The sequence below is a fragment of the Bemisia tabaci genome, chromosome 5 (genome assembly GCF_918797505.1).
Source record: "Bemisia tabaci chromosome 5, PGI_BMITA_v3".
NCBI classification, from domain to species: domain Eukaryota; kingdom Metazoa; phylum Arthropoda; class Insecta; order Hemiptera; family Aleyrodidae; genus Bemisia; species Bemisia tabaci.
The window spans coordinates 34,213,273-34,231,787 of NC_092797.1; the positions used below are offsets into that span (position 1 = coordinate 34,213,273).

Sequence of the window (18,515 nt, forward strand, 5' to 3'; positions counted from 1 at the left end):
AGGTGATCATGAGGTATTCGTTCCATTTGTTTTCCTTTTGTTTCGAACGGACAAGTCAAAAGGGTAATCAAATCGTCGTAATAAAATTTAATACCACCCTGATCATATAACCACGTGGAGCTTTAATGCTCGCACCTCGAGGGGGAGGGGGGGGGGGGAATACAAGCCCTCCGAATCCTGTTCGCATGTAAATATACCGACGTATTGTATAGATTGTTTGCATAAAAACGCAAGTCTACCGCAACGTTTCAGAATTAGCAAACTCACAACTAGTTTTTTAATGGAAGAGCGATTGAGTGAATTCTCTGGAAAAGAGAGACTGTGTGTCTGTAGAAAAGGTATGAATTAAAGAACTTTGCATCATGTTTTCTCTTCAAAATCTCACGAGGAAAAAAAGTCTCGGAGGAAGTTTGGAAATCAGCTCCTAAACAAGACATGAGTGTTAACAATCAACCTTGGTTGAATGACAAAAATATACCAATAACGTCATTTGTATAATCTACCTCCATTTGATCGGGGTTTAATACATGTTTATATTTCGTTCAGGAGTTGGTTCCCACGCATCTCGTTGTGTGACTCATTTTCTGAGTAAGATTTTAGAAAGGAAACGTTTGACAATTGTTCCTAGTTCAAGCCTTGTCTAGTAGCGACTCACTAAATTCGGTTTTTCTGAAAAAATTGTATATCGATCGGTTGTTTATGTCCGTACCAAAATGACCCGTCCGTAGCAATTTAGAGGCACTTCAATGGACAAGCATTCTTATGTAGAAAATTTAGTTGAAGATGAAGTTCAGAGCATATCGGAGCTTATTAGACGAGGATTTATTAAAAGCGACGACGTTATAATTTCGATATGATTAGGCTGAACAAACGCAGGATGAAATTTAGATGCGACTAATCTGTAAGCTTGCGTGCCGTATTAGGCACTGTTTAGTCCGAGCGTGAGTAGAATCTCATGAGCGTATTTCTGCTAAACGAAACTATGTGCATTGAGACATGAACCCTGAGATCCATAGGAATATATGCAAAACAGGGCTCACGTCATAATGCACTTAGTTCTGTTCGGCAGGGATACGTCCATTTATTGAACCAGCATACCACCACTAAACTTGGAAGCGTGCTCAGTAACATTGCAGGTATGGGAGAATAAGGTCATTTTAGATGGGGAGTTTGACCATTGCATTTTGAAACAAGCCGCGTCATCAACAATAGCTGCAAAATTTGTCTCCGAACAACTTTTCTGCTGTTAAGTGTTGAGATCAAGCGTGGTAACGCACATGGAATGTCGCACTTATGTTTTAATGGGTGTTAAAAAAACTTGCTGGGCAAAAAAAGGGTTGATATTTACGCAGGAAAATGACGAAAAAGTCACGATGACTCGTTAAGGTCCACAATACTCCCCTAATTGCACAATTTGCGTAAGGAACTTAAAATGGCGTCCGGGAGAGATGCTGTTTTTTGTGTTGCGTGTTTTTAATTTGAAATTGCGACGCGAGACGACGGTACTTTTGAGTTTTGCGTGGATTTTTGAAACCGGGATGACGTCATTTTGACCGTCAAATTATTTCTTGGTCCTGCTGAGCTTCTAGAAGTTAAAAAATTCACACATTTTAAACGCAGATTGTGAAGTTAGGAGTGAATTTCAAACACCGCGGGTGTGCGTATTATAGAGTTTTTGAGCAATTTCCCCCAGAGACGATCCCTCTTTTCGATTCAGAGAAAGTTTGCAAAAAAAAAAAAAAAAAAAAAAAAAAAAAAAAAAAAAAAAAAAAAACCATTACCGTCTCTACGAGACGTCTCTAGGAGTCGTCGTCGTCTCTTAATAGAAGCAAACTTGAGGCACGCCTTAAAAAAACTCCCTCAGATAGGAATTTAGCACATCAAATGAGACTTGACATTACTAGGCGCATCGAGGCAACTAAACCTGCTTGACAGCTGTCCGCGTTGCATACATTAAACAATGCAGGCGCTCTGGCTTTCCGCGTGACCCTCATTGTATCCAAGCATTCCAAGCGCCGCTCGCTGCTCATACCAGTTACCCCGTATTATTCCTGTTCAACGCACATGACATCAAAATCTGTGAAATACATAATGACTTTTCAGTTCTTTTTCCTTCGAGTATTTTGTTAACAGACAAGCAAGCAATATGCTTGTTTGAAGTTGGCCGTAATTATTATTTTGAGCAGTTTCGCAGTGAGCCGAGTCGCTGATGTTTGCTGAAGCCTATTTTAAATATTAACGGCACAAACAATCCTCAGATGCCGATGAATCGCGCAGGACCGATCCCAGATGCTTCATTTGTCTTGTGATGCTTTAATATTTTAAGGGAGGGGGGAAATAAGTAACGAAAACAAAATTTAAAAAGAAAATCAAAAGGGAGAACTTGACTAATTTTTACGCAAGGCTATTTGAATGATAAATTTTAGCGAGATGAAATTTTTGGATGTCAGTTCTCTCGGAAAACGAAGGACAAGTGACCGTAATAATGGAGAAAAGAAAAGAAAAAGAAAGAAAGAAAAAAACAGAAGTCTACAACCGTAATCCACAAGTGACGATAAAATTTCATGACTCAATGGAATAATCCAAATTCTGATCATAGAGAGTGTTAGTAGAGTGTTATCAACAGTGAGAGGGAACCGGCGATTTTATCGATTGTTCCGGGTAACAAATTCCACACGCTCCATTCCAATACGTAACGATGATTCAATCGAATAAACGTGGTACGAACGATTCGCTTTTCGCCATTTTCTCTTTTCAGGGAACCCCCAAGCAATCTACGCGAATGTGCCTTTCCAACCGATTTCCCGAATTAAATGTAATCACTGTGCTGCGTGCACTATTTCAAACCGTGCACATGCAGGAGTCACAGTTTGAGTTGGTAACAGATAGCAGTTATAACCGAGGCACTGACAAGCGTTATCGAATTAAATTAAGATTCATCACGAGTGTAACAATTTAGTAATTGTATTATGGACATGGACCTTAAGGAAAATAGTGAGGAGGACCGTTCCCACTACAGAATGACTCAACAATAATTGGAATAGAACCATGTAAGTTGAACGTTTACGAGCTGTAAACTGAAAGAAAGGTTTTGTTCTACCTAATTTTTTCGATGTGAACAGGTGATTCTGTTCTCATTAATAAAAGTCATCAAGTTTGAGTTTAAATGGTGTATGTGTTTCAATAGCACAACTTGATTTGTCTCCAACGACATAGGCGTGCGCGTTCGTGATCTCACATAATTTTTTCCTACGAAAGAGCTAGATTCAGTCGATCATTGCGTTGAAATACCTGCGGCCCTTGGCCAGCTAATTCGCGAGACCCTCTGAAAGGCGTTCGTTCTTCAGCTCAACACATTCAACCCTTTCAGAAAGAAATGTTTCAGGGTCGCCCGCCACGTCTAATCTATAGATTCAGACGATCATTGCGTTGAAATACATGCAGGTTAGAATGTACATATTTTTACATCTTTCTCTTTTCAAAGTGGGGGGTATCAATGCGGAGATTAAAAAAAAAGTGCGTTCCCCCTCCAAAATTACGCGAGCAATTAGATCTCTCACGGAAATTCTCGGAATCCGGAAAGTACCCTTCGCGAAACCTATGTCCTCGACCCCCTGTTTTGCGAGGTTATCGGAACCTTGGCCAGCTAATTCGCGAGACCCTCTGAAAGGCGTTCGTTCTTCAGCTCAACACATTCAACCCTTTCAGAAAGAAATGTTTCAGGGTCGCCCGCCACGCAGACCACGCACCCCACCAAGCTTTAAAATCGGGGTCTGATTCCCCCTCTCTTCCGCTTCATTCGCACACTACATTCAAACGAAGGTAAACCCCCTCATTTCGCTGCTGGGGACTGGACTGTCGAATCGAAACTTTTAGACGTGACCAACAGTGGCGTGCGGTATCGATTGATCTGCCACTTAAACCTATGGCAAAGTATCGATAAACAGGGTGCTTGCTCAGTACTCGATTATTTACCGTAAATTCAAATGAGGAAATATCGATTATCGATCATTCACGCCTCGCCACTCGTAAGCGAATCAATGGAAACTCGGCTACGTAAGAGCGTGTAGTGCGGTGCACTGCACTCAAGGTACTTAATGCTTGTCAGGCTGAGTGCGGCCAGTCCTAGTTCCCCGCTTTCACTCCGCTTCCATTCAGAATTCGACGGAGACAATCTATCATCCCGCTATTCTTTCATCGCGTATGATGGCGTCGTCGGTCCTATACGTCCTCCGTTGACGTAGTTAGCTCCGATACGCCGTGGAGGATCCTCCTTCGACGAGGCACGCGCAGTTTGCAGTACTGAGTGTCGAGTGCGAAAAAAATACGGGACAAGTGGTTCGGTGAGGCAATCGAGAGGGTGGGTCGTTTGTAGTAGCAACAGTTCATATAACGTCGTAAGTAGTGAATGCTTAACAGTTAAAGGAAACATTTTGTGAACTTTATATGCGGACTTAGCACTGCTGGGTTATTTGGACGTATTTCTGCCAAAAGGAACAATGGGCACTAAGACATGAGCCCTGAGACCCATAAGAACGTATGCATAATAGGACTCACGCCATAATGCACGTAAATCCGTTTGGCAGAAATACATCAATTCCTGAAATGGAGAGTTTGCATGTGTTTGAAATTTGATGAGTCCCATGTCTAAATGGAAGCTACTGAGAGAACTGATATCCCTTGGTTCATAAATTGGACAATTTTTGGAGGAGATATGACAAAATAATCTAATCTGCTGACATAAATGTGTTTAGACGGGAAATGCCACTAGATGACGTCACCAGGCGATGCAATTTCTAACTTTCAAATCTATGTTAATACTCCCTATATTAAGAAATTTGAAGAAAGAAATCGAGAAATCACCTCTTAAAGCATTCTCCGATGCGGCAACAGATAGTTTGCGTGCAAAGTCTCCATTAGCTGACAAATATGTCGAAGAATTGGACGTATATATGCTAAAAGGAACTATGTGCATAGGGATTGCGTGTGACATAGTTCCTTTTAGCATAAATACGTCCAATTGTAGGTGACATAAGATAATAATAATCATGCACTGAAAAAAAAAAAATTGCTAAAATAGGTGACAAATCACCAAATTAGTTAAATCAACCCGGTGTCCTTAATCTATTTTGATGAGTTGTCACCTTTTTTCACTATTTCATGTGTTGATTTTAGCAGTTTTTTTTTCAGTGTGGTGGCCGTCCCAGTAAAAAGAGACATCGATCTATATAAATTTAAAATTGAGTTACCGGTACCATGGTATCGAGGAGGTGCTTTACTGTTCTACGATTATTTAGGGACGTAAAACTCTCAAAAGTGTTTAACAGGAGTTTTCAGGGGCTTGAAGTTTACAGCTCATGAAACGTAATCTAGGAGGGAAGTATCTAAAACTCTAATTCTTCATGTTTTGAGTATGAAATTTCAAGATAACAATTCATTTTACGCTCGCTGTTGAGACAAAAAATGTACTAAAGCGCTCGCAAGTTATTATTCAGGACGCTGTATAGAGCTTGTTATCGAAATTTCAAAATCCGTCTCTTCGACCTAAAAGTGACAATGATAAACATATTTTTCCTGGAAAATTTTCCCCTCTTACACTGAGGTCTTTCTCTCCGTAAATAGTAAAAAAATAAAAAAGAAGAAGAAAAAATGCACAGCTGACGTCAAAATTTCGCGAGAAAAAACTTTGAAGATCGTGTACACCTCGCATGCATTTCATCCTAACAGCAGAACATTTGAGGAAAGTACAGTGATTCACTGTATTTTCCTCTTCAATGTCAGTGAAGAAAGAAGAAAATCACAGTCAAGCTTTAGCACATTTTTTTTTTTTTTTTTTTTTTTTTTTTGTGTTGTGTGTGTGTGTGTGTGTGTGCCATTGTTAGGCAGAGCGAAAATTCTCCATCACTATTTTACTTATTAGGAAACGAAGGCATCATCACCAATGCCAATGCGAGAATAGTACACACTTTTACATGAGAAAAAAGTAAACAAAAAAAAACGAGGAAAAACAGGAGAAATATTTGTAAGTAGAAACATGGCACTGATGACGTGAAAATTTCGCACATTCCTTTCATTTTAAAGAATGTACTTTCCTTACTCATTCCCCACGTCAAAAAAAACCTTTAAGGGAAAACGAGCTTCAGCTTGACTCAGATATTTTGTTCTTGTGCGACCCCTCAAAAACTGCAACTCTTTTCGAAGGGGCTCTAAAGCTCCTAAATCAGTATTTTTTATTTCATGGGACCAGTGTAAGGGCATCTAGGACCCTTCGTTTTCTTGGAAACGTGAGCCGCCTTCAATTTACGAAGTATACAACAATCAGTGGCGTGGCGTGAATTGCGATTTATCGATCGTTATGCCATTTAAACCTATGAAAAAAGATCGATTATCGGGGTGTTCGCAGCGAACACCTTAGTAATCGATTCTTTACCATAGCTTCAAATGGCGAGATATCGATAATCGATTATTCACGCCACGCCACTGACAACAATGTGCGGGCCTTTACACCTGCCAGCACCGCGGACCCCTGAGCGCTGATCCGGCCTTATAGTGCATCCTTCCATGAGGGGACTTTTGATTTCAAATAGTTCCATTCTCAAGGAAGAAGGATGCTAAGGAGCTGACCAACAGGGAAGCGATATGTAGGAAAACAATGTACAAATTAGAATGCGAGACATGATAGAGCCATCAAATTTATAGAGCTCAGCCACCGCCCCAGGTTCGTTAGATACCGCAAAACGTTCGTACACTCAAAATTGGTTTTTGAAAATTGTTTTCCTCTAAGACTAAGTTTGCAGGTTGTTAGCCATGTGACACGAGCAGGAAGTATGCATTTCAATGCTTCTTTTCCCTCCTCACAACCCAATAGTTTCAATTTAAATGAAATGCCATGAATAATCAGGACCTACATTTTTGGAAGTTTGAATAACCTCGAACACAATTATTCCATCCCATAGTGGGCAATATCTCGACAAGTGCCGCTACTGATGAAAAGCTTTATAGCTCAAGTATGTTCGCATGAGTATAAAGTGGGAAATAAGAGAGCTCTGCCAGCTGATGAGTGTGTGACGGTCTTTCTCCTTTGTTTTTCTCTAGGAAAATAGAATTATACGTTTCTGACAACTGTTCACTACCACTGAACGAGTATGCAAATTATCTAGTTCATTTATAAACTTAAAGGGTCTCGTACGTGAACATGTCAAGTCTCAAATGCCATTTTTTGGTAATCCGAGGAAAACATTGACATTGAAATATTGTATGGGCTATAATGCTTTATGGTTTAAAAATATAGTTCAAACTGGTGTTATGAGACAAGAGCCTGAGTAAATTTTTTTTTTTTTTTTTTTTTTTTTTTTTACATTTAATACTTTTAGACTAGATTTACGCAAAATGATCAATATCTTAATTCTCTAAAGATCCAACTGATTTTTGGTCCACTTAGCGAAATATTTCCATTAGGGGGATGTGAGTCGAGTAGGTTGGAAATTGGAGCTTTTGGGATTCCACCGAAAAATTCAGATGTCACTGTTGAGCGAACAGAATACAGGGTGTTAGAATAGAGTGCACTTTGCCCCCACTCAGGATATAAATAAACGCCCAACACAGTCAGTTGGAAGATCGGGATCGCATACACCTCTAAGAAAAGCGTACAGTGTTTTATTTTTTACGGTGAAATGTACTGTAGCTATATCAATGCAAGCTTTTTTGCCATGTTGTCGGATTGTAGCGTTATTGGCACCTATTGTATATTTGCGTTTAATTAAAAGCTTATGACGGAAAAACTGCTCATCAAATTTTGACACCTTTAAGAATATCCTGCCCGCTTCAAAATGAACAGCTCACAGTTCTTTTAACACCATCCACTACTGTCAATATTTCTTACCTGACTCTCATCGCTGTAAAAGTAGTTATGTGCAAACACATTAAAGACAATGACAGGAAGGTCTTACACAGTCGCGCTTCATTAAAATTAAGAAAATGCAACGATCTTGTGAAAATATGAAGTTGCCGTTTCCGAGGGTAGAGCACGTGGGTTGCATGCAAAATAATCAAATGAATACATTCTTCAAACGTGAATCTACGCGAGAATCATTATGGCCACATCAAGAAAGTTTGGAATGCACTCCTCAGAATGCTCTCCTCCTGAGATTTTAATGATTTTAAGTAAAACTAGTCTTATTGAATATTCTGTGGAAAATTCGCTCCCAAATTCACATTATCACGCGTCAAAAAGACAGTTTGAACTTTCTTTTCACCATAAGGATCCATGCAATATCGAAACTTCAAATGCGTATTTCTCGAAACAGCAAAAACCGCACTTACGCACCTTGTCCTCCAAGCCCCGCTCATTTCGTCTATCCATTCATCTGTATCATTTTTGTGCAACAAACCCATTCTTTCCTTAATTAGATTGGGTGACTGGCCTTTTCTCGAGTCGGGGCGTGGACCGGAATGAAATAGCTAAACGGCCGTTAATGCATCGCCATTTACCAAAGTATCTCATTCGATGCGGTGCGAAGGCCTTGTCGCTAGAAACCGGTCTCGGTCAGGAGCTTGGAGCTTTCAGTGTCAACGCACACGATTGCGGTTCTGAAAGAACAACGTTTCCGCGCCGAGGTTGAGATTACGGTTACGTGGTTTGAAACGAAGCGTAACAGAATACCCAGCCTGACTTGGATGCGTTCATAGGGTCTCGGCCACTCGCTTCTCGGGTCCATACGGCGCACAGTGGATCGAGACAATAGGAGACGTCGGACGGAATTTGGAAACTTTGAAAGCTGATAACTCCGTTTATTTAAAATTTTGAGGTTCTAAAAGTGAGTCCATTGGTTTCCTCGTAAAATTTTCTTCTGGGAGCACCCCTTGAAATTTAAAAGGTGACGAATTAAACATCGAAATTTGCAGTTTTAGTTACAAATTTCATGTTCGACCTGTCTCATTGACTCGATCGACTGTGCGGCGTCGGTGACATTCAAAGATACGGGTCAAATTTCACACGAAGGACTTTGGATATTGAAGTTTAAACAACGAGGACATATTTTTGAGACCCTCATTTTTTAAGCAAGGATCCTCAGTTTTTAGACTCCGCATATCATCACCGTTTTGATTTATGATGAAGTCATGCAGACACAATGTGCCTAAAGTTGGAAAAAGAAGCAAAAAGAGATCACTATGCTAATGTTTAGATGGGTTAACTTTGAATCATTTATCCCAAAGAACACACAAACATTCTAAATATTAACCTTTTGAAAGTATTGAAAAATAGAAGACAATAAGTGGCAAAAACTGCAGTCAAATTTTGTCGGTACTATAAAAATTTATTTTTAGGATTTTTCACGCCGGATACTATTCAAAAGTCAATAATCTGTAAACATTTATTGGAACGACGAGGGTAAAATCAAAATTTCCATCATGAATTTTCCGGCACTGCACTATTCTTTTGCCTCAATCAGCGTGGGTAGGCGACAGGTTCGTGATGACAGTGCGTTAGTGATTCCAGTGTCATTTAAAGCCATTACATTAAACAGGAAATGCGCACTCACATCAAATGACAAAGCACACTCCAGACTAATCTCCTGACTCTTCCCGTTTTGGAGGGTAATTAAGGTGGATCTTCACCTTTGGCGCGATGCATTCTAAAATGGTTCATGGTTTGGTTTGCCGCCGAAGAGATGAGGATAAATATTTTTGCATGTAAGGAAATCAGTAACAACTCCGAAAATTGGAGAATTTTGTTTTGAATAAGTTCAACGCGCGAGGAAAAGTGGAACCTGAGGAAAAGAAAGGCTTCATCGTGTTTTTCTGATGTAAAAAAGATCTAATATCTCGCTATATATGCTTTGATTGAACCTTTAGTAAATCTATTGGCATGGCAGATGTGATCAACTCGAGAGGCGCCTTCAATTCTGCTGAATAGGCAAAAAACCTGCCGAGGAGCGCGAATAGTTGCCTATACAAAAAACACCAAATCATACAGCTCAAGCTTTGATCGAACTAATAAACGACGGTAAACTTAGCGGTAAAAATCGGGGATTTGAAGTTCGCCTTCAAATTTGGGCATAGGCAACAAACCTACCAAGGAGCATGAATAGAGTTATCTCCTCTTAAACAACTCATTTATTTTGCTTCATAAGCTGCGAGCTCGTGAGCTTTTCATTCCCTAAGCGACTTCTGTGAGAATTGCAGCTCGCAAAATTTGTTTGCAAAATAACAAAAATTTAGAGCATTCTGAGTATTAAACCACAACTTAAAGTGAATCGTTTGTAATTGGACTGCAACTTCAGCAACTTATGAATCATTTTCGTTTTTTTGTCCTCATTTGACACAAAATACGAGGGAAAGGGGGCGCACGATCTGAGTACGTCAGACTAAGTTAGTCTAGATGCAAAAGTGATAAACCCATTCTATAGAATGAGCGAACAGCTAAATTCACTCGAGTATATGAATATATGATGAGGAGAACTCGTACTTTCGTTGACAATGAACACGCGAATTGAAGGTGAGTCGTAATGACTGGTCTTTCAGTCCTGTGGGATTATATTGGGACGCACTAAAATTAAACCAACAATATCTCGCTGAACTGCAGCAATGTGCTAAATACTACTTTCTCTGATAATTAGAGCCCAGTGCTGGTAGAAAATGACATTCTTCTGCTATTTTGTCCACGATATCGGAAACTCAAATCATTCATTAGTTCTATAATCCTTGTCTTCTAGACCTCCACGCCTTTACTACACGCAACATTGAATGGGCTCACTTTACGGGAAAACATAACTGACGTTACGATAGGTTTTGATAAGTACATATTTTTTGAAGCTAGGAGGCCGTTCATAAAATACATACCGCTTTAAGGAGAAAGGGGTTCGAGCCTGTGCTACGAGTGCCTTCCAGGAGAGAAGGAGGGGTCCGTGACTGCAAAACGTAACGCTTGGCATTGTATTATTTTTTTTAGAGCGGGGTTCTTTTCATTTTTAGAGTTTCCATTAAATTTAATTTATTTTTAATTTTCTTTTCAGTTTCATCACTTGATCTAATCCTTCAAAATTTACGAGAAAAATATGTTTGAACCACTCTACTCACTTTACCTTTATCATTCTCCTAATCTCTGCGTTTGTTAATTTTTTTCGCAAATGAAAAAAAAGGAAGGGAAAAATTGAAATTTAGCATTGATACTTGGGGATGAAGGAGTTAAGCTGAGCGTTGCTTATTATTTTAAAGGGAGAATAGAATTGTGTTACATGTCTGTTATGGGGGAGGGACAGAGACGGAGCCAAAGAATCCGATTTTTGACGTTATGTATTCAACGAACGGCCTCTTATAGGAATGTTAATTAAACTCGAAAGGATCCATGCAAAAATCAACTCTGTTAATGGTAAGATGAAAACACCGTGCAGTGCTTGACATAACCTTCTGAATATTCGTGTTTTTAATTTTAGACACCCGATAGATATCAAGACCGATCGGACCTTCAACTGTGTGATAAATAAAATAATGAATTGATCCACGTTTGTATTTAGATCCTAACTCTTGTTTGTGAAAATCGAGTCTGTCTGGTAGGATTGAATTTTTTCACGTGGCTTTAATATTTGTGCAAAAAGAAACCAAAAAAATTATTAAGATCCCCGAGAGTGAAAAATCAACTAAAAGCTTATCAAAATGTGTGACGCACTTGTCTGGACTCAAAATTATTTGAGAGAGGTCACATCAAATGGGGTAAGATTTTATTTTATACTATACTTTTGTATGTTCGTGATCATATTATATTCGTGTTCTTGATATATTTTAACGTTACATATTATACATGCATATTCTTTCTTCCGCAGAAAAGAATAATCCAGAAACTGCCAAACAACTCAATGAAGGTTCAATCATTGACACTTTTTGAAGTACCTATATTAAAAGTTTTCAAAATAATCGTCTCGGTGTCTCTTACAGGGATCCTGTATTAAACATTGTAATTTCTTGTCATTTTATCATGCACTTCATACAATGGTAAAATTTTACGGTCATTAGCCGTTAAAAAGAAGAAGAGGGAGATTAACTCCTTCTTAGATATTATAATAAAAATGGCAATAATGTCAAGGTCCATTTTTAGGGAGAACCATCTATGTTTGCATCCAAAATTACTGACGGGGAAAAAAATGGAAACTTCGGTATTATCCTTTTCTTACAAAATGTTGCGTTGAACGCTTCAGACAATATACTCAGTCGTAAATTTTATGAATTCATAGGTTCCAAATACTTTAATCAAAAAACTTGCCAGCCTCTCAAAAATTTAACAACGTCTCCAAAAAAAAAAAAAAAATCCACAGCAACTACTATGATTTTCAGTTTAAAAAATACTCGACTATTCATCCACAAAATGTTTTAAAAATTATCATCAGAGATAAATAAGCATTGATATTTATTTCATGATCAGTCATTTCCCTCAGCAAGACAACGCGGGTAAAGGAAAAAATTCCCGATTTTTTTATTGGTTGCAAATACGACTGTCAATTATCGACGACCTGCCATCCATCTTGCCATTTTTTAAAAGGGCTCGCGGTATTGTATTCAAGTTTACACGGAATGAATCGATGGATGTTAAATTCGAATAAATCCATCATCTGAAGAGTCTTAGAATACATGCATTTTTACAGAACTCAGGGTTCGTCCAAGAATAAAGTTGTCAGAAATGTACAATATGGGCCGACTAAAATCCGGCAGGCCTCTATTATAATCATGTAACAGTTCACACAGCATTATTCCACGGATGCCTCAATCAATGGGTGATACTCACGCAATAATTTTCCTACGCATCCGATAAGTCTCGGCACTCGTCAAAGTTGAGTGCTTCGTCGAATCGTAAAAACTAATATCCATGCTAATAAAAACTCATCGGCTAATATTCCCCTGCGTGCGTGTAAGTCGTTTCCGTTTCCATACCGTCAAACTGTACTCACTTTAATCTGTTCGATGGATCTGTTTACATTCCTCAGATCTGTAAACATTTTGGTTCAACCAGGCTCACGTTATGTTGCAACGGCCGCTCCATGGTTGGTGAATTACGCGGGAAATACCCCAAATTTTTCCATTTAAATCGATGTAATTGGACGGATTGAAGTAGAAATTGGTGACCCTTGGCCGCACTCCATTGGTCCATGGATAAATAGATGAGGATGAGGTCAACTAGTAGTGAGTCAATGTTCGACGAATCGCTGTGGCTGCTAGTTCACTTGAGGCAGTTCATTCATGTTTTTGACTTAAAATATCTCGTTGCACGGGCTTCAATTTCCGTAACGTTGTTTTTTTCAAGTTCCTCTCTTTCGTACTAGCGTGGTTGTGTGATTATTCTAAAGATTTACATTGTGAGTTATGTTATGTGTTTTTTGTTTTTAAAAACTCTAAATCTTAAACATTCTTGCCGAAGCGGTATTTCCGGGCGGTTCCGTCGTGTCGCAGCATATTCGAATACTATGCTTTAAATACTGCCAAATTCGGGATTATGAAAATTCTTGTTCATTGCCGAGAGGTGGTTGTTAGGGCTTAGGGCCTCGCTCATCTTTTTTTTTATTTATTTATTTTTAAACAAATTATTATTTTATGATACATTGAAAAGATAGGCACAGTTTCTGGTGTTTTTTTTTTTTTTTTTTTTTCGAAAAATGGCCAACCCTATAATAATGTTCAGAACTTTCACCCCGCCCCACTCAAGGACCGGAAAGTTTCATGTTTTTGGCTACAGGAACCTGTTTTGGAGCTGAACAACATCCACTTGAAACGTATTTTCCTTTCGCCCATTACATCGGCTGACAAAAATTTTTTAAATTCTTCATTTTCTGAAATTCGTCAATTTTTGGAGTTGTAAGCTTTTCAAAAACAAAGTAAGAAGTAGATCAGATTTAGGCGGTCGACCCTTCTTTTTAGCTCCTTTTCATACACGGTGTACAGCAACAGCTGAACCGGCAAATCTAGTACCCGTTTCTTTCGCGAGAGAACCAGCAAAAGCAAAACAGTAATTTCCACCATTTTCCCCCAAAATGTATTCTGAAATATTTGTCATCAATTTCGTTTAGTGTCCAAACATTATCTACGGCTCTGAAATATGCTTAGAACTTTGAAACCATCGCTTGCGACCCTGAAATTTGTATTAATATCAAAGGATGTGATGGTGAATTCTAGAGTAAACAATGGTTTAGAAAGATACCTTTCGAACACACGCGTATACCAATTAAATAGGACAAACAAGAAACCATTCTATTATATCCTGAAAGTTTTTTACTGTATGCTTTTTCTTATACAAGTATATGTATGAAGTCAATAATTTCAATGTGACAATTACCGCGGACCTCTCATGTGTGTTACAGATGGCCTGGCTATTTTGTGGAAAATGCACGAGCAATGCAAGACTGGACGACAAAGTAGCAGTTATCACAGGATGCAACACTGGCATAGGAAAAATAACGGCGATGGAATTTTGCAAAAGAGGTATGTTATCTCTTATTTTTCAATTTTTTCCCCCAATGACGATTTGATTCCGGAAAAATACCGAAATTTGCTCCTTGTTTGTGACTAATGCGCCAATGCGGAATGGTGAAAAATATGCGCAAATACTACAAACATGTTACATTTAGTTCATATGGATATCTCTCCTAAAATAATTTGAATTAAACATATCATTTTTAATTTCCACCATGCATTCGTTATAATGATGATTGAGTACAGCGTCTGAAACGCGTACAATTAAGTTTAGTAAAATTATTTAAAATATTGATTAAGGGCCGCGTTCATAAAACACGTAACGCTCTACATATGAAGAGGTGGCGTTTAATCCTGGGCTGCACGTGCTTTACCTACAGGGTTGAGGCGAGCGTTCAGGGCTACATACGTAACGCTAGAATGGGCGCAGGTTTTTCTAAAATCAAAGATAAAAAATTAACGCGAGGTGCCCTGGTAAAAATTGGCAGTAGAATCTGTGTTCCAAAATACCATAGACCTACGGCCGACTGTAAGATTTCCAATAGCTTCTATAGCCGGCTACACAATTTCTTATAGCCTTTTATAGCCAATGGCGATTAAGCAACTCACAGCCAGGCGATAAAGTGTATGCTAAACGTCACTAATTACGGATGCTAGGACTTAGTGAGTTTTTGGATCACTGCTCTCTTTTTGAGCCGTAGTATCTTGATTTATTTCGCGAGGAAAGTTCCGTACTTTTGATGGATGCCTGCCGTTCCTAATATATTAGAGCGCCTTCAGTTTCGTATGATACTGTGCAATACCTCTGGTGTGAAATGGTTGTTTCAAGCGCCGTGGCACGCTGCGGTGCGGCAGGCGAGCAGCCAGCGCGAAACGCGCATTGGCGCCTACAAACCTAACAGGGATACTTCACGCGTTGCGCAATGCGTGAAGAATCCCTGTTAGGTTTGTAGGCGCCAGTGCGTCGCCGCTCCGCTTTGTGTTAGGCTCTAATATTTAATCTGGCGGAGTCAGCGTTATTCAACTTATGATTTTGAAGTGTTTGCACAGTCTGTGTGGATTATTCTTATTTTAATTGATGAAAAAAATATGTATTAAAGGAAAATATAACGTGTGTTTTGTAAATATTAAGGTGGTTCCGTATCAAACTTAATGATTTCCAAAGCACACAAATTTCTACACAATTTCTTATAGCCTTTTATAATCGATGGCGAAAAAGCAACAGCCAGGTGATAAAGTGTAAAGCCCGGTATAGGAACTATAGCCCGGCTGCATAATTTTTTATCGCTTCGTATAGCCCGGCCGTATGATTTTCTCCGCATTCTATAGCCAGCTATATGATTTTCTGAAGCCTTCTTTAGCCGGCTATAAGAATTCCTATGGTGTTTTGAAACGCAGCTCTTTTCGCCAATTTTTACCAGGGTGGAAATTTGGCATTCAACGTTGATCACAAAACGTTATTTTGAGGGGGGGGGGGAGACAAACGGAGCTGTAAGTAATTTATTTTAGGGGGATATATCAGACCAGACCTGTTTTACGAGTGAGTTACGAAGGAGAAAAAAGGGAGAGGTGTCAAAAACCATATGTCTAGCGTTACGTGTTTTATGAACGGCGGCCGCCTATTTCCAGTGGAATTACATTCTCACTGGATTGCATGTAAAAATTGAAAAGTGCGTACAGCTTAGTTCTTGGTCCCACAAGGCCACAACATCATTTTAAATTTTTTTTAAAAGGGCAATAGACCCAAATAATTTTTTAGTTTTTGATGTCAGTTTGAGAGGGTGTGTAAATGTGTGTTTTTTCTAATTGAAAAATATGTCAAACCGTGTGCACAATCATGCAAAGCTCAATTCATTCACGCTACCTATTTTCACAGCTGCGTCATTTTAATCACATATCGGAGGAGACCTGTCTGAGTAGGATTTCCAAGAAATCAGCGAATATAGCTCGAACATCTCTTTACAATTTTTTTTATTCGCTCATTTGACGTAACCGAATGCAAAAAAAAAGTACCAGGAGCAGTATACTGTCGTGCCAAGGAAGAACGCCGTATGAACGTTCGATAGTTGCCAAGTTTCCCCGGATAAAACTTGTATTTTTGACGAGATTCATGCATATTTTTCCTTGACATTTTCAGATATTTTAGATTAAATTGCGAACAAAATTGGCTGAAAAATTGGAAGAAAAATATTTACAATTTCCCCCAATTAATTCGTATTTTATCAGAGGAAATTAGGCAACGCCTGAAGGTTCATACAGCGTTTTTCCTTAGCACGGCAGTATAGTGCCTGAAAAAAGTGGCTCGGCTAATTTTTACATCCATAGGACAAGATATGTTCATCGAAATTAATTGATTTAATTCTAAGTAAGAAATCGAGAATTCTGGCGTTGTCCTTTGCGGCCCTCCTAATCATGTAGATAACTCTATAACGCAATTAACGGCCAGTTATAGAACAATTCAGTACCTATCAGAGGCAATAAAATAAGTTATACGTATATTTATAATCGCTCTGGATAGTGTGCGATGACTCTTGATGCTTAAGTTAAAATAAGAAAAAGGGGAAGAAAATCTTCATCAACTACAAACATGATTCACGATTAAATGGCTTGATTGCACGCACCAGATGCCAGCGCTTCAGGTGTATAGGTCCATGCGGGGAGTCAGCGAACATAGATATATCTCAGAAATTTTATTAAAATATTGGCTACCTCTTAAATTTATTGGCAAAAAACGAATTTATTTTTCCCAGAATCATATCTTAGCCGTTTCATTCCCGCCTCTAGACTCATTTGGAAGACCTGACTTAGAGCTGCAAGAGAAAGTATCTGTACGTGAAAATTAACCATTCAATTTGACCAATCGGATGCAGTATTTCGTGTTCGGATATTTTAAGCTTTATACCCGGGTTTACAAAATAAATTCTCCAAGAGGAAACAGCTGAAATGTGGATCCATTTTCAGCCAACATTTTAAAGCGGAATCAGTATTTCAGCAAAAGTTCTACATTTCAATTTTGCCTTCTCCCGTTGTAATTTCCCCTTACTCTAATCTTCAATTTTTCTGATTTGTGAAATGTAGGAGCACGAGTGATAATGGCATGTCGAAACCTGGAAAAAGCTAAAACTGCCGCGGAGGACATTCGACAGCAAACCGCAGACGTTAAAAACGCCGGCGAAATCGTCGTCAAAGAACTGAACCTTGCATCCCTCAAATCGATACGTCAATGTGCAGAGGATATCCTAGCATCGGAAGAATATATCCACCTTCTAGTCAACAATGCAGGTAACCAGGGCATCTCCTTGTTTTGCTCTGATGGGTGTGATATGCAAACGCAATTTTATGACACGCAATGTGACGTAAATATGGACGAGGGTGCGAAGGACCTAAATTTTTAACTTTATCATTATTCATAAAGTGACGCAAAATGATAGCAGAAATGCGAGGCTCTTCGAAACGGGAAAGTGAGGATGGAAAAGTTAGTTAACTTGGCGGATTGCAGACCCAGGTGAACTTTTGGCGAATAATGATCACATTTAATTTATAGTAATAATGACGATTCCACTATTCGCCCTCAATTCAAGAGGTTAATAAAAAAAATGGTAGAAGTTTTTCCTCGTAAGGAAAGATTGCATTTTCCAAGGTAGTAGTGGTTTCTGAGCGTGGACTTGCTAACCTAAGGCTATTGAGAAAATCCACTTATGTATAAAAATAAAAAGAAGGCCACTCTTTTGAAGTAAAATTATGAAAAGCTTATTAAATCCGGGTATGCGTTAAGACATTCTAGAGGTGACTAATTTTAGGATCCACTGCGGCGGAGTGAGACTTTCCACAACTGACCAAAACAGGCTTGGAAAGCAAGAAAACAGCAATAATTCATCGAAATTCACTGGTGTTTGGCCCTCTGCTTCTATAACATTCCCTGGACCCTGTCCACGTAGAGCTGGCTATTAAATATTTCCAGCTCTCTTCATATTAGCTGATACTTCATAATTCTTTCATAACCTGTTTTGAATCCGTCGTTACTGAGAGTATCCTTTTAAGTGGGTTGCCAAATTTCA

The 18,515-nt window shown here is 38.9% G+C and overlaps 1 protein-coding gene across 7 annotated transcripts in view; it reads left to right on the top strand.

Annotated features, from left to right (window-relative positions):
- The window catches only part of LOC109037462 (retinol dehydrogenase 12), a 46,566-nt gene that overhangs the window by 13,573 nt on the left and 14,478 nt on the right, over window positions 1-18,515 (top strand). For 4 of the 7 annotated variants that reach the window (XM_019052142.2, XM_019052149.2, XM_019052144.2 and 1 more), the window contains exons 2-3: window positions 14,346-14,466; window positions 17,536-17,739. In XM_019052142.2, coding sequence (XP_018907687.2) covers window positions 14,346-14,466; window positions 17,536-17,739 — 325 coding nt within the window. Of the gene's footprint in view, window positions 1-4,178; window positions 4,398-11,435; window positions 11,713-13,186; window positions 13,347-14,345; window positions 14,467-17,535; window positions 17,740-18,515 lie in introns of those variants that run through there. The other 3 variants (XM_019052143.2, XM_019052147.2, XM_019052148.2) reach the window with 3 other exon arrangements.